The 16,553-nt window shown below is 46.4% G+C and overlaps 1 protein-coding gene across 1 annotated transcript; it reads right to left on the bottom strand.

Moving 5' to 3' along the window:
• Nucleotides 1-3,069: 3,069 nt before the first annotated feature.
• On the bottom strand, nucleotides 3,070-15,922 carry LOC103204375 (keratin, type II cytoskeletal 5-like). The gene is made up of 9 exons (XM_007949565.1): nucleotides 15,443-15,922; nucleotides 12,851-13,059; nucleotides 10,260-10,320; nucleotides 9,384-9,479; nucleotides 8,050-8,214; nucleotides 6,528-6,653; nucleotides 5,827-6,047; nucleotides 5,183-5,217; nucleotides 3,070-3,272 (listed from the first exon to the last, which is right to left on the bottom strand). Exons 1-9 carry the CDS (start codon nucleotides 15,920-15,922, stop codon nucleotides 3,070-3,072), a joined length of 1,596 nt encoding a protein of 531 aa, XP_007947756.1.
• Nucleotides 15,923-16,553: the final 631 nt, after the last annotated feature.

Below are 16,553 nucleotides of genomic sequence, written 5' to 3'. Positions count from 1 at the left end.
CTCCTCTTTTTCATCAATTTCATCAGTGAAACCTCCATTGTGGCAGACTGGTCTTTCTCTTCCACATTGTCATTTTTTTCCCCCAGGTAAAATCAAGCTAATAATAATAACAGCAACATTTATTGGGTGCTTACTATGTGCTGGGACCACACTCAGCACTTTACATTCATTATCTCATTTAATTGTTATGATAACACTATGGCATAGTTACTATTACTGAGAAGCTGAGTGGTTACTCTTCCCAAAGTCACAAGGTTGGTATGGGATTAGATTGGGATTCAATCCTATTCTTTCTGACATCACTGTGTTCTGTTGCTCTGAGGGAGAGAAGCCTGGGGTTAGGAATTGGGAATGGGCCACCATTCTGTGTTGTGACGTCTCTGTTCTTCACCTTTCCCACTTGGAGATTAGGAGATGGAATTCAAAAGTTCCTTGGACCTCTGGAATTCTCAGTTGCCTGTTGCTATAATGCTGTGCAGGTTTCAGGGGGAGTTTCAGACTAAGATGGACTAGAAAGAAAGACTGGGTGATCTACTTCCGAAAGTCAGTGAGTGAAACCGTATGGATCACAGCGGTCTGACCTGCCACTGATCGTGGAGATGGTACAGGACTGGGTCATATTTGTTTCCATTGTGCATGGGGCCACAGTGAGCCAGGGGCTGACTCCGTGGCAGGTAGCAACAACAGCAGCCTCTTTAATAGTCTTGACTTTGGGTTCCAGAGTATGAAAGGGAAGATCAAGGTTTAGGGAGGTAATAGGTGTAGCAAGAGACCATGGGTGATGGTGGCAAGAAGAATTTGTAGTGGGGCATTGTCTAACTGCATGATGTCAGGGAAGGGGATTCTCATTTTGCCCTGCAGTACATACCACAGAAGTGGGCCTGGGAAACAGTGTTAAACGTGATAATAATGTTGAGGCCAGATCAGAGAGCACAGCCGTTTCCTATCAGACAGAATGAGTATAATAGTGGGAAGAACTGGAAGGCAGGGTTTATTGGAGAGCTGTGAACACAGGAGAGCGTTGTCTGCCACAGCCAGGCCAGAGGATGATCTCATTGACTTGTGTTGGGCTCCCTGGAGTCCAGGACCAGAGCTCGAGAGAGCAGGGGAGCACATTTCAAAGGATTCCTCATGTGGGGAAGGCATCTCTTTTCAGAGCCCATCAGTTGCAAGGTTGCTCTCTGAATGTGAGACAAAGACTCAGTCAACACCTAGAGAGCTCAGTGACATTTTATTGAAGCAATTTCAGGAAACAGGTAAGCATAATGGAACAAGTGGAGTTGAAATGACATGATTTTTTTCTTAAATAGTTGACTTTCCAGTCTTCATGTCAGTACTCTGGCAGACATTTTCTACAGGCCGTCAGAATGCATTTGGCCTTGAATAAATGGAAGGTGTTTGGAGGGTTTACAACTGTTCAGACTAAATAGGAAAACCACACCATGAAGGCCAGCCTCACAAGATCTCTGTGCCTACCCCACTCTTCCTCCATTCCACCCCTATCCTACCTCTGCTTTCTTAACATGCCCCTTCAGAACAAGGAAAAACATCAAATGAGGAACTTGCCCCTCCAAGTTTGCTATCTTGGGCCTTCTCTCTGCGGCAGGGAATTAGATGCACTGACAGAGAGCACTTCAGTTCCAGCCAGAGTTGGGTATAGGCAAGTTGGTGGAGAAGAGTGACATTTCAGAGATAGGGGAGAGAAAAAGACAGGACAGAGGAGAAACACAGCAAGAATTATATTGCCAAATAGATAGAGTAAGAGAAGAAAAGAGAGGAAAAGAAGGAGAAAAGAGGAAAGGAGAGGAGCTGAGCAAGAAGGGACACAAGAGGGTGGTAGGAGGAAGGAGGTAAGGTCAAGGAAAGACAACTTCCTAGAGGAAACACATGGCTAGCACAATGCAAAGAGGAAAAGTCCTGAGCCTGGATGACTATTCTGGAGGAGGAGCCTCACAAAGCAATTCCCAATACAGGCTAACTGAGTCCTTTTTGTGGAACATCTATTGCAGGTGTTTTGGGCTGAGCTACCCTCCTCACATCCTCCCATGAGCTTGTCTCCTTTCCCCTCATCAATAGGACATTTCTGTTTAGGGACAGCAATTTTAATACTGCCTTACATGAGGCTTATTTGGAAAATATTTGGGTACAAAATATTATTTAATACAGTCCCAAGCCATGAAGAACTTTTGGATTTTTGATAAAAACTATTCCATCTTAGGAGCTCTGGTGGTGTAGTGCCTAAGGCATTTGATCGCTAACCAGAAGGCTGGAGGTTCAAACCCACCAACCACTCCTCGGAAGGAAGATGGGTCAATCTACTTCCATAGAGATACTGCCTCCGAAACCCAAGGAGGGGTTGCTGTGAGTCGGATTCGACTTAATGACAGTGAGTTTGGTTTGGTTTTATTCCATTCTAGTGAATAATCAAGAGTTGACAATATGTTATAGGCTGTTGATTTCTCATTCAAATATTGTGCTCGTGCAAGTTGTTAGGGAAGTGGCTGGGAACCTGGACTAGGACAGGAAGGGAGGAGGAGAAGAGGCAATCCACATGACACAATTTATAAGGATCTTTCCTGTCTGCCATTAGAAACAATACACATGAAAACTCTGACCTAGACTGCATTGAACTACTTTGGAACATCAAGGTCATTTCTAAGCTACCATATGAAGAACTGAGGAAGAGAAATCAGTTTGTGGTTGCAGTGGATCTGGGTTAGACAGGAGGACAAAAGCCAACTACATGTCTACTCTAGAAGCTTCTTAAGGACAAAGGCTGTCCTCGTCTCTGAATCTCCTCAGATCCTAGCCTAGGGTGAAGTTGTTGAGTGAGTGCTAGTTGGAACAAATGCCTTTGGACCCTGGAAGGCTCTGAGATGAGGAGCAACTGGGATAGCTCTATGGGGACCTGTCTGGAGGCAGAAGGGTGGATATGGTGACCTTAGAACTCACAGGCCACTTTCCTGCTCCTCGTGCCTCCTGGTTTTTTTTTTTTTTAAATGGATGTGGTGTCAGCAAAGCATCAAGGGGGAGGCATTCAGGGGATGTAGCCAAGGCAGTTGGGGCACTTTAGCTCCTGTAACTCTTCTTGGTGGAAGAGGTCTTGGAGATGATGCGCATGCTGGAGCTGCTCCCACCAACACTGCGGCTGCTGGTGGAGCTGAAGCCGCCGCCCCCTCCGCTGTAGCAGAGGCCACTGCCGTAGCCACTTCCGCCCATACAGAGGCCTCCGCCCCCACTGTAGCCTGTACCTCCAGAGGAAGAGACCACGGCTGTGGAGAGAAGTCACAAGGCCCATTGGCAGTCTTCTCCAGGTTTTCCAAGATGCACGTCCCCAACTGAACACCCTTTGTTGCCATGTGTTCCCCTTCCATTGTGCCTTGCTCCTGGCTAACCCTCTCTTCCCTCAGGGCCTCAGGGACCAGGAATTTCCTCAGGATCCTGAGAACCACAGAGTCAGAGAAGGAGGCCAGGGCTCACCCTCCCATCATACACTGCCACAGTACGTGTATCTGTACAGGGCATCACAACTTTCAAAGTTCATTCAAAGCTGTGACTTCTACAACAGGCCTGAGAGGACACCATGACTATGAGCACCCCCATTTTATAGGGGAAAAAATAGGGGCACAAAGAGATCAAGTGGCATGTCCAAAGCCAAAAACTCAGCCTTTAGGTTCCTATGTTGTGTTCATTCCTTCTGTATCACTGTTATAGAATCATAGTCTCCCATCTTGGAAGAAGCCCTACAGTTATCTAGATGAACCTGGCCTCCAGTATTGAAATCCCACTACAACATCCCTGAGAGCACTCAGCTTCTGTTCTAATACTTTCTGCAATGTGGCGCTCATCACCTCAAGGTGCACCTCTCCAAAGCCTACCAAACATTTGAAGATGTCCATCTGGCCTGCCTCTCAGGGCCCGTTTCTCCAAACGAACATTCCTTTTCCTTTTATTATCTGGTTTTGAGCTCTTTCACTACCCTGGTTTGTAGCTTCCCTAATGTAGTCTGATCCACAGGGGACCTACAGGGATTTTACTTCCCTTGACCAGGACTCTATGCTTCTATTAATGCTTCCTAGGTGCTGAGCTTTTTAACAGGCCCCTTAGTCCTGGTGGGTCATTCTGTGAGAGTAATCCTCCCGGAGTCCTTCCTGTGAGCTGAGACCAAGCCAGGTCAGTCACTGCTCTACTTGCTCAGTTAATTAGTTTAAAATCTAAATGTAGGTCTTTCCATTTAACCAGTTTAGTAGACTCTTGTTTGTTAGTTTGAGTTCCTGCCAGAACTCAGCTGAGAAATCAGGCATTAAATTGGAGACCACTACTCTGTGAGGAATTCTGTCCCATAACTGTGATCCTCTTGTGTCAGTTTCTTGGGGGGAGTCACATTCCTGTGGATATGTGACCTGACTAGGATCACCCCTGGGGGTGAAGAGTCATCCTCAGTCTCTGGGGAGATTATTCCAGAGTGAGGAGAAGAGTCACTGAGTTCCACTTTAACTTCTCCTTTAGTGACGTGGAATGTCCTACTTCTGAAAAGTTCTCTTGGCCCCACTGGGAAGAGGGGTCAAAAAAGAGGGAGGGGGTTTCCACAGAGCCCCTTGTTAGCTGCCATTGAATTGCTCCCTGACTCATGGGCACCTCATGCACAGTGGTGGGTGTTGGATGGTGCTATTGTGATCCAAAGGGATTCCATTGGTGTATTTTCAGAAGTAGATCACCAAGCCTTCCTAGTCTATCTTAGTCTGGGAGCCCTGCTGACACCTGTTTAGCTTCCCAGTGATATACATGTCTCCCTTGACAGATGAGTGGTGGCTATGCATGGGATGCATCGGCCAGGAATAGAACCTGGCTCTTCCTCCTGGAAGGCAAAAATTTACCATTACGTACTCAGCTGCTAACCAAAAGGTTGGCATTTGGAGTCCACCCAGAGGTGCCTAGGGAAAAAGGCTAGCAGTCTACTTCCAAAAATCAGTCATTGAAAACTTACAGAGCACAGTTCTACTCTGGCACATATGAGGTCACCATGAGTCAGAATTGACTCAACAGCAACTGGTTACAGAGGCTGTAAGAGGGTCTTAATGACATCTGCAAATTGGTCATTCTCTAGCCAGTAAATCCTAATTAGTTACGCCATTATGTCATTGTCTGCCCCTTTTTCTATCACCCCAAGACATGTACTCACAGATATTCACAGCTCCAACACCTTCTCCAGTGAGTCTGTTGCAGATGGGGAGAGAAAGAGACATTTCATTGCAGAGAAGTTAAAAGAGCATGGAGTTCTTTCTATCTAAACCATTAACAGTACGGAGTTTTTACTGGATGCCAGAAACTATACTGAGCGCTTAACAAGCTTTTTATTCACTTCATTAACTTTAGGAAGCTAATATGAGTATGTGGCAGGAAACCTAGAATAGACCAAGTTAAAAATATAGAGAGAAATGGGTTGAAGGGCCCATGCCAGACAGATAGAGTAAGCCAGTCATTTATAGAGCATCTCTGGGGAAGTGCAGAGTCACTGGGGCTTTTCCCAACTGCAGTGTCATTAGTTACAGAACTGGGCAGAAATGGTCCTGGTTATGGCCTACCAGGTAGCCATGGACACCACTCCCTTAAAGCCCTGGACCCCCTACCCTGGGTCCAACAGTAGCTGGAGGAGGGATTGTAACTGAAGGATACTTCTATGGGAGCAGTTGCACTTGAACCTAGTCTTTGGGATTTCTATCCAGTGGCCTGATATCGTGGGTCCCAAGTGATCTCTGGGCAACTGCTATAGTGGTGCTTTGGTTCCCTTGTTGGAACCTGGGGAGGGGGGAGAAGGTAACCCACCTGCATTCCTCGCCCTCCAGCAGCTTGCGGTATGTGGCAATCTCAATGTCCAGGGCCAGCTTGACATTCATCAGCTCCTGGTATTCGCGCACCATCCGGGCCATGTCCTGCTTGGCCTTCTGTAGGGCATCCTCCAGCTCAGCCAGCTTGTGCTTGGCATCCTTGAGGGCCAGCTCCCCCCGCTGCTCGGCATCAGCGATTGCAGCCTGGAGCGAAGCGCACTGCAGGGAGGAGATAGAAGTGCATGAGATCATTCACAGAGGATGCAGTGTGCTGTGGGCTTTAGGCACACCCCTAGAGAAATCTCCTAAAATGGATTTAATGCAGAGGAAGTTGGGGCATCACCATCTTTAAAAGTAATCTGAATTACGGTCTACCTTGGACAATATATGAGATAATGGAGAAAATGTGTTTTTGAGGCCCTTATAGTTTCTGAACTTCTGTGGATAGTGGGTAAATGAAGCAAGTCAAGGTTTTGCTACCTATGCCTCCAGAAGCCAGAACCTTTTCTAGAGGCACTGATGTGAGATTCATCTCAGAAGGAGTGTCCTGGCATTCCTAGCTGGCTAGGGAACAACACAATTACAATCTGGAGAGGTCACTCACTGGGGATGGCTTCACTCCATGGGTGGATTTAGGACCAGGCATAGTGTGTGGAGGCAGGAGCACCGCCAGGACTAGTCCTACTGTCTCTGCCTTACCTGCTTCTTCAGATTATCAATCTCAGAGCGCAGCCTCTGGATCATACGGTTCAGCTCAGAGATCTCCATCTTGGTGGTGCGGAGGTCATCCCCGTGCCGGCCAGCAGACCGCTGCAGCTCCTCGTACTGGGGGGAGAAGGAGGCCTTGTGTGAGAATACACACAGGAGGCAGGGATGGTCAAGGGCAGGGAGGAAAAGTCTGGGACTTCCTTGGGCTCAGTTGGCTTTTTATTTTTCTTCTTCTTCTTCTTCTTCTTTTTTTTTTGTCTGTAAAGCCAACTTTACTTGAAGATTTGGGGGAGGTGATGGAACAAATGCAACTCATGCAAATTAAAGCTGAATCAACTTTACCTTGTCCCTTGAAAGTTCCTGGCCCTCTCCATTTTGTTACTTATGCATCTTATTTCTTCTATTTCTCTTCTGCTCCCTCCTTTCCCAGACATTTAAAAAATTCCCCATCAGATTATGGAGAACAATTATGCTATCTCCATCACCTATCCTGAAACTCAGCTGCAAACCACATTCCAACAGGCTTTTAAAATGTGGTTAGAAGTCTCTCCTTGCCCCAAAATTCCATACTGAAGTCTGACACACTGTTTTCTGCATTGGCTCTTGTCTCTGACTCTCGCTTTCCATGTCCACAGCCGTGGCAGTGTGCGTCCCTTCTCTCTGTGTTCGGTCTGCCCTCCACTCCCTAACACCACACATATCATCCTCACCAACTCAGCATCATGTGGCATCTGCAATGCCCATTACTCTCTGACTTTTAAGCTTCTTTGTATTTAATTTCCTTGGCACCACCTCTTTGCATCCTCAAATGACTCTCCAGCTTGGAGTGTTTGCTCTATCCTGGAAAATCTCACTCTGTGAGTTTTGCCGAAACTTTGTCTGCTCAGCTGTTTTCTGCTCAGCTAGGAAGTCCCCCAGCTTCTCAGCTGGCAGGCACTTCCACCTCTTTTCTCTGGACCCTCTAGCCTCTTATGTTGTTGTTTGCCGTCGAGTCGGCCCCGACTCATAGCGATCCCTCCTTGGGTTTCCGAGGCAGTATCACTACAGAAGTAGGATTGCCCAACCTTCCTTCCGAGGAGTGGCTGGTGGGTTTGAACCACCAGCCTTCTGGTTAGCAGTCAAGTGCTTTAGCCACTATGCTACCAGAGCTCCTATAGGAGGCAAAAATCTCTTCTCATTCCCCTTCTGTCACTCCCTACTGTAATTGATGGTCACTACTGTCCAGCTTCCCCTTGTTCCTGTGCTATAGGTATGGGATGTGTGTCCTTCTCCTCTTGGCAGAAAGCCTGACTACCTCTTGCCTTGTTCGGCCTATTCCCCCAGGTTCTGATGGTGTTGCATCAAAGCCATGCTCAGAACAGAGGGTAAGCTCCAAACTTAACTCACATCCCTTCAGCCCACCAGGCTTGGGGTCCCAGAGGACAAGGCCCTTGTCTTATTTATTTTTGTAACTCTGGTTTTGCTTGGACCTATTGCTCTTGGCCTGTTGAGTTGACTTGGCTTGACACCTCACCTTGGTTTGGTACCAGGACTCAGCCTCGGCCCGACTGCGGTTGGCAATGTCCTCATACTGGGCCTTGACCTCAGAGATGATGCTGTCCAGGTCTAGGCAGCGGTTGTTGTCCATGGACAAGACCACAGAGGTCTCAGATATCTGGGCCTGAAGCTGAGCCAACTCCTGTAATAGGCAAAAAATGGGAAAGCTGAGCAGGGTGTGTGGTGTGTGTGTGTATGTATGTGTGTGTGTGTTGGGAGATTGTGGCCTGACCTTCAGAACAGATCCTGGCATTAAGGGTCTCACTTACACTGCTGGGGTGGAACATCCTACTTAGGTCTGTAAGGGCCAAAAAAGACACTAAGGAGGTCTTTGAGTTTACACCTGTCCTTCATCATCAGCCAATCTACCCAGAGTGAGCAGCAGCACAGGTGATACTAGCCAGATTCTCTAGAAGTCACGCCTGTTGCCAAGGAAATGCACTTTGTCATGGTGTCTCATGTTCTGAGAATCCATCTCTCTTCACACTAAATAAAGAAATCATCTTGTGAAAGACAAATGAGTAAGAAAGAGCCAGAAAGCTCTGCCTCTTCTCAATACTATTTCCCAACTAGGCACCTCCTTGCTTCTTGGGGATGGGAAATGAAAAATCAGCTCAAAACAGCAGAAAGGACACCAGGTTGAAAAATTCAACCCAGGTGAATTATATAACATCTCTGAGCCTCAGAGGGGATAATCATAATACTGACCTCTTAGGATTTTCATGAGGATTAAATAAATTAATGTCTGTGTAAGATTATTTTTGAAATAGTAAACTCACAATTAATTTAATATTTCCTTTTAAGAATCATCTGAAGCAGTGGTTCCCAAAATGTGATCCTTGGACCAGCTACATTTGCATCACTTGGGAACTTGCAAGAAATGCAAAATTTTATGTCCTACCTAAAACCAGGCAACTGGGTTGTGTCCTTCTAGAAGCACCTGAGGGCTTACTAATTGCCACTGAATTTGTGAATTCATCTTAAAGCAGCTGCTCTAGGAAGAGCAACAGGTAAATATGGGCTGGGCCAGGGGAGCCAGGATGCTCAGAGAGTCTTCTGGAAACCAGCATATTTCAATTATAGGAAGCTGTTGTTTTGTCTGACAGTAGAACATACTTGGTCCAAGTGGTTAAGACTGAATTTCTCCCCAGCCCCAGGGAACTTCATTTTCTCTGATAGGGGAAGCAACATCTGTCCAATGAATTCCAACCCAGGACTGGGGTGAAAAGCAGAGAGACGACGGAAGGATCTAGTGGTCTCTGTGCCCACCAACCACCAGCCCTCCTTAAGGTGAGTCCAGGCACTCCTCACCGCCTCATAGAAGGCTCTCAGGAAGTTAATCTCATCGGTCAGAGCGTCCACCTTGGCCTCCAGCTCCACCTTGTTCATGTAGGCAGCATCTACATCCTGGAGAACAGAACACACCATTAGCCTTAGTTTCCCCTTTCTTCATCAGCCTCCTCAGGTGATGAGTTAGGGGGGAGAATTTTACTCATGGGAATGAAGGGATTTCTTTATTCTAGGACATGGAGTGGAGTTTTTTTTTGGGGGTGGGTTGTGTTTCAAACTGTGTGAGAACCAGGGCTTTCAGGGAATGCCTGCTTATCAGCTGGCGCCATGGGTGAAGGTTCCCTATGTCACCTTTGCATGGTGAGGCTAATCCCCATCCTGGGCCATTGGGCCTCTGGGCTTTCCAAGCTTCTCCTTGAAGGCTGAGGTGGCTTCCCCTTCTACTCCCAACCTCTCCCCTTCAACAAGCAATCTTGTTGCTCCATTCTCCTTCCCTAGCTTAATGACTTCTACCTGGTGCCACTAAGCAGAAAGGTCCAGAACTCCATGGAGTTCATTCTGCCTTCCTGGCCCAGCCCTCCTGAGCCTAACCTGAAGGAAGAGCAGCTCAGGACAAGCTCATTTCTCCCCCACTCTCTCTGCTCAGGACTGTATGAGGGTTGGGAGTTGGTATAATGTTTTCCAAGCAACTTTGGGTTCTAATTACCGGGTAACCTTGGACAACTTACTTAAGTTTCTGAGCCTCAGTTTTCTCACTTCTAAAGCAAGACCTCCTTCCAAGATCTGTTCCACAAGTTAATAAGGCCTTGTTTATAAGGCCACTGGCAAAGTGGCAGTTATTACTACTTAAGAGGCTGCTTGGGCCTGGGAGTCAGAGGAGTGTCCTTTTTGCCTCACCTTCTTGAGCACCACAAACTCATTCTCTGCAGCTGTGCGCCTGTTGATTTCTTCTTCGTACCTGTGGACAGAACGGAGAGTCAATTGATGTTAGTGAGGAGAAGAGGTAGCCTGAGGGGGAGATTGGGACAGTGAGGGTTGTAGATGGGCAGGCAAGGGGGCTTCTCCAGAGCGGATCTGGAAAATGCCTTCATATAGCATAGCTGTCTTGTTGCAAGTATATACCTCACCCATTCCCAATACAACAAACAACCACCTCTCTCAAAACAAAAAGAAAATCCCAAGCAACAGCAATCAAACAGAACCACCCCTCATTCTTTCTGCAGTTTCTTTTCTCAGCTTTGGTCTTAGAGGACTTGGACCCCATGAAGGCACATGCATGCATGCTTCCCCTCTGAGGCTTAACACTTTTTTATTATGTTAATTTTTTTCACGATTTTTGTTCTAACCCAAACAGGCAGTGAGGGGGGTGGCTCCCGGGCTCTGGCATGGCTCCTGTTCCCCAAAAAGTTCTTATGTTCTGTTATCAGCCATGCTGGACTGTGGCCTAAGAAGGAGTCTTCAGGCTGATAAGAGCCTCCCAGACAAAGTTCTCTTGTTCTTCAGTTTGTCCCCAAGCAGCAGCCTTACTTCTCTCCTGCCCCAAAGGCACATGAAAGTGCTCCCTGCTCATTCATCTCTGGGAAGGAAGTTTCACTTCTGTTCTAGGGCATCCATTCCTCACTCAGTCCTCCTAAGCATCAGTGTCCTACCCTCTCAGCATTGTTAGGCGAGTCCTTGGGTAGTGCAAATGGTTAACATACTTGGCCCTAACCAAAAGGTTAGAGGTTCAAGCCTACCCTGAGGTGCCTCAGCAGAAAGGCCTGGCAATCTACTCCCCAAAATTAACCATTGAAAACCCTATGGAGCACAATCTTACTCAGGCACATATGGGGTGGCCATGAATCAGAATTGACTGGAGAACGACTGGTTAATGTTGCTGGTTAGCTGTGGTTTGGGCCTTGATTCCTTCACTTATCAGCTGAGCAACCTTGAACAGGTTGCTTAACATCTCTGAGGTTGTGTTCCATCTATGAGATGGCATGTAGATCTTCTTCTAAAACTACAGAGTAGTATCACACATTATGTATGTAACCAGAATCTCCCCTGCTTTTGTATTGCCTCTGTTGTCTAGTAGCATCTGAGAAAACCTCTTGTCTGCCATTGACTTTCCAGTACTGTGCCTTCTCCAATGTTTTCTGGGAAAATTGAGCTTTTTTTTTTTTTTCTTTATTGTTCTCTTGAGTTTCCTTGCTATGAAATCTGAACATCTTTTCTTCACCTAGCTCCACACAACTGTCCTCATCTGTATGTCCTAGCTCACAGAACTTCTCTGAGGTCTCTTTGACACCAGGTGGATACTCTTCAATTGAATGCCCTCCATATCCCTCCTCTGTCCCTCCTTCCTTCTGAAATATGAGTCTCCTCCTCCAGGAAGACTTCTTTGATCTAAAACATTCTTACTCCATGTTTAGATATAGATTATAAATTATCCATCTGAATTTACCTCTGTTTTCTGTATCACTACACACATATACTTAATCACAAATACAGTAAAAATAGCTAACACTTTATAAGAACTTTATATGCCAATTACTTTATATGCAAGTGTTGATACTTAAAATACTTACAACCCACTATGAAGTGAGTACCATTAATAGCCCCATTTAACAGATAAAGGAACTGAGACTTAGAGAGGTTAAAGAATTTTCTTTGAGTCATTCAGTAGTAATTGGTTGAACCAAGATTCTAAAGCCACTGATCTAGATTCTATAGCACTGTCCACACTTTCTGCGATGATGAAAATGCTCTACACCTATGCTCTCCAATACAAAACCCACTAACCCCACGTGGCAACTGAGCATTTGAAATGTGACTATTGTGACTGAGGAGCCAGATTTTTAATTTAATTTTAATTAATTTAAATTTCAATAGCTACATATGGCTACCATTTTGGACAGTGCAATCCTAAAATCTGTTTTCTTACTATCATCTGCAAACATAACCAAATCTTATTATTGAGTTACTTATTTTACTCATATCTTTAGGCATGAGCATCCCAGTATGTTTAATGTGATGTGTGTATTTCTAGGGGAAGGCAGCAAATGTCTCTTTGTTCATTGATCCCCTAGCCTCTTGGCCAGGGTAAGGGTGAATGCATAATGTATAATGTGTATACTAGCAATGGAATTTGATTGAACGAATGGGAGAGTAAGATTCTAGGGGTTTAAATCTTAACTCATGAGTTTCCATTTGTGTTTCTGTCTCATAGCCTTCCTTTTAATTATCTGCAGAATTTGAAGGATTGTTGTGTGTATTAAGCATTTTGTACATGTATTATTGTCATCTATAACCTCATCTCCTCCCAAAGCCTCCAAATTCTTGACCCCACAGTCCTAGTTCTCTTTCTACTTTGACTAATTCTGATTCTGCGTACATGCCCCATGGGTGAGCACTTATGGAGTGAAAATCCTGTTCTCCCGCTCCCCGTGGCTCCCCAGGGACTCCAGGGCAGATGCTGTAGCTCAGGAGCTGGCTGAGTATCCACTCACTTGTTCTTGAAGTCCTCCACCACATCCTGCATGCTCTTCAGCTCCGTCTCCAGCCTTGTCCGCTCCCCACCCAGGCCTTCCAGCTGACGTCTCAGATTGTTGATGTAGGCTTCAAACATGGGCTCAATGTTGATCCTGGTGGTTTTCTGATCTTGTAGGAGGCTCCATTTGGTCTCCAGGACTTTGTTCTGCTGCTCTAGGAACCGTACCTGCACCAGTCAGAGATAAGAAAATATGAAAGCTTCCAGTTGCAGCCTCCCAGAAGGCTGTGGGATATGGAGCCCCTATCAGTGCAGAGAGCTCCTGCAAGACCTCAGAGCCCAGGTGGCAGGCTCCTCGTCTTCCTCAGCCTAGAAGTTGCCTGGAATTTAGAGAGCTACACAAATGTTGGTGCAATGGGCTTGGAAGACAGGCAGTGGCTAGGTTTGGGGGTGGGGAGGAAGTAGCAAAGTCCAGAAGTTCTGGAGACTACCTAAAAGCACCAGACCATACTGACACATGGTAGCTTAAGAAAAGAACACTCCATTGTATTGCTGGGTGAGGTTTTTTTTTTTTTTTTTTAATTTTATTTTGATTTGGTGAAGATTTACAGAGTAAATTCACTTTTCGTACACCAGTTCACATATACTTTGTGTCATGTCATTGACTAAAATTTACAATGCAACAGCTCCCCTCCCACTTCCTCTTCCCAGTGTCCATCCTTCCATACTCTTCTGCGCCCTGAGCTGTCTCCCTGTGCATAAGCAGCCCTTCCTTCTCCCATGATTGTTCTCTCCAAGGCATGTGTCTACTTGAGATAAATGTTTAACTCACATGCCTATACTTTGTTTGGCTGGAAACCACAGGTGTGGGTTCAATTCCAGACCTGAAGGGCAGCTAGGGGCCATAGTCTCAGTGGTTCCACCAGGCTCTATTGGACCAGCAAACCTGGTCCCCTGGGTGAGGTTTTTAATCTCATTAAATGATCAGGAGGTTCATGGTAGAAAATCCGATCTACTCATTTCTTTCTGACAAGGTTTCTCAGGCGTTCTGTGTGTGCTCAGTCCAGTTCTAGAATCTGGATTCAGTTGCTAGCGCATTATAGGAATGCTAGAATGGTCAGTTTGGAATTTCTTTCAGAGGACCTGGGCATAATCCCAGCCATGTCCCTCACTAGTTGTGGGGCCTTGGGCAAGCCTCTTCCTTTCTCAGCTCTTTCAAGTTCCTTCTGGTCCTATGGTGCTAATTTGATTTTTTTGTTACACCCTTCTGTTCCTCAGCTTGGGAGGTAGCCCTGGGGATTATACATAACCTTTCCCTCAAACAAAGTCCTTGTAGGTGGAAAGATACCTAGTCTCAGAGAAGGTAGGGATAGGACCTCCATGACTTTGGAGATGGCAGCTTGCCTATAAGAGGGTCTTTAACAAATATTTCCCTTCCCCTAGATCTCTGGTTATCAGTAGAAAGATGGAAACTCTAGCTCTAAGTTCCCCCTAGTAACATTCCCCTCAATTCCCACATGCCCTCTGGATGAATCAAGGAAAAGAAGGGCCACAGGATTTCCTCCACAGTTAGGCTCCCAGGAATCTCATTTCTGTTAGTGAAGATGCTGGGTAGGATGGGGTTACATGGGATAATAAAGTTTAAGAACCACTATTCTTTGGTTAGGAGCTCTGGTAGCATAGTGCCTAAGGCACTTGACTGCTCACCAGAAGGCTGGCAGTTCAAACCCACCAGCCACTCCTCGGAAGGAAGGTTGGGCAATCCTACTTCCGTAGTGATACTGCCTCAGAAACCCAAGGAGGTGTCGCTACGAGTCGGGGCTGACTCGACGGCAAACAACAACAACAACATTCTTTGGTTAGGTCTATATATTCAGTGATCTGGGCCCATATGATGTGACAGTTCATAACCTGTTAGACTTTCCAAGGGACTTTACAGTACATCTGTCCAATCCAAGTGAGGCCCAAGAAGTTGGATGACTCCCAGTAGTCAAGCTCTTAGTTTACTACTCTTTCTCCAAATCCCAGATATGGAGCCTGAATTATCCAGATTCTTGAATTTCTTCTTCCCAGGCAAAAACAAAAACAAAACTAACTCAAGTGTGCAGTGGTGGTAGTACAAAGTAGAATGTTTCATAGATGAGTCTCTCCCACAGCTGGGGAAATCCCTGGGATTCCAGGCCACACAGCAGGGCTGACTTAGGGCTGAAGTTATAGCTTTCCTGTCACAGCAAGAAAAGTGAAAAATTCTTTGAGTGCACCCCTTGCCACTCAACTCCCAGACATATCCAAATCACTTGGAAGATGCCTGTGCCTCAGGAGGAAAACCAGCCCCTGTTACACAGGGCAAGAAAAAATGACCTCAGCCCAGATCCGTGAATTGAACTTGTAACTTTTCCCTTCCTTCATCCCCTTCCATCCAAACTCATCCCCTTCCTACATCTAATTTTAAGCCAAATATAAGATTGCTATCCATCAAAAGAGCAGTGTTCTTGTGGTGAGTCAGAGAGCTCTGGAGTCTAGGGATGGATGGATATTTTTCTGCTCAACAAAATGGGAAACCACTTCTTCTCCACTCCATTAGTAGGCTGCCCATCTCCTAAGATCTTACCTTGTCAATGAAGGAGGCAAACTTGTTGTTGAGTGTCTTAATCTGCTCCTTCTCTTCCTTCCGCACCTTTTGGAGAGAAGGATCGATCTCCAGGTTGAGGGGAGTGAGGAGACTCTGGTTGACCGTGACCTCATGGATACCTCCAGCTCCAGATGTCATTCCACCTCCAAATCCATACCCACTGCAAGCTCCCCCTACTCTGTACCCCATGCCTCCGAGACCTAGCCCATATCCAGCACTTCCACAGATGGCCCGGCTGGAACGGTAACCCCCAGTGATGGAGATTCTCTTGCTACCACCAAGGCTGTGGAGGCTCCTGGTGCCGAAACCACCTCCAAACCCTCCCCCAAAGCTCTTCCCTCCCTGAGACATGGAGACAGAGCTGAAGCTGGTCCGGCAGCCTGGAAGGAGGCTGGCTGAGGAAGCACTGAAGTTCCGGGTGCCCCCTGACTTGATGGTGACAGAGGATCGTTGGGTCATGGTGGGACCTGGTACCAGAGGGTCAGAGGAGCAAGAATGTCAAAGGAATGAGGATCCTTCAAAGTCTAGCTCTCCCAAATCCTCCTTGATTTTTATCCCTTTCAAAAACTGGGCTTGGCTGGAGAAGATCAAAGACCACTCTGTTGAGTTCATCTCAATGGCATGTCTGGCCACAGCCCATCTGCCTGCCCTGCTAATCACCATAGGGAACACCCTACCTAGGGCAGGACCAGGCCTGGAGAAGACCTGGGTTCCCAAACCCCCCACCTAACCAGATTCTTGGCCAGATGCTGCTGACCAAACCACCCCCCCACCATCTGCTCCTCCCCTCTCCATTCTCAGGTCTTGGACTCTGAACCTAAACACTTAACCATACCTTTCCCATCCTGGCCACTTGTAATAATAATAATAAAAAATCCACTTGTTGAAAATTCAATATATGCCAGACTGTGAACAAGGTAAATCACAATGTGTTAAGTTAATTCTCTTAGTAACTTTGTGAGGGTGGGTAATAGGAATAATAACAATTGCCAACATTTGCTGAGCATCTGTCATGGGTTTCCAGGTGTTGCAAATGATTTATGCTTGACTGCTAACCTAAAGGTTGGTGGTTCAAACCCACTCATTGTTA

Source organism: Orycteropus afer, unplaced genomic scaffold (assembly GCF_000298275.1).
Source record: "Orycteropus afer afer isolate SDZICR_OR568_19922 unplaced genomic scaffold, OryAfe1.0 scaffold00247, whole genome shotgun sequence".
NCBI lineage: Eukaryota > Metazoa > Chordata > Mammalia > Tubulidentata > Orycteropodidae > Orycteropus > Orycteropus afer.
This window is presented reverse-complemented; position numbering and strand designations above follow the sequence as displayed.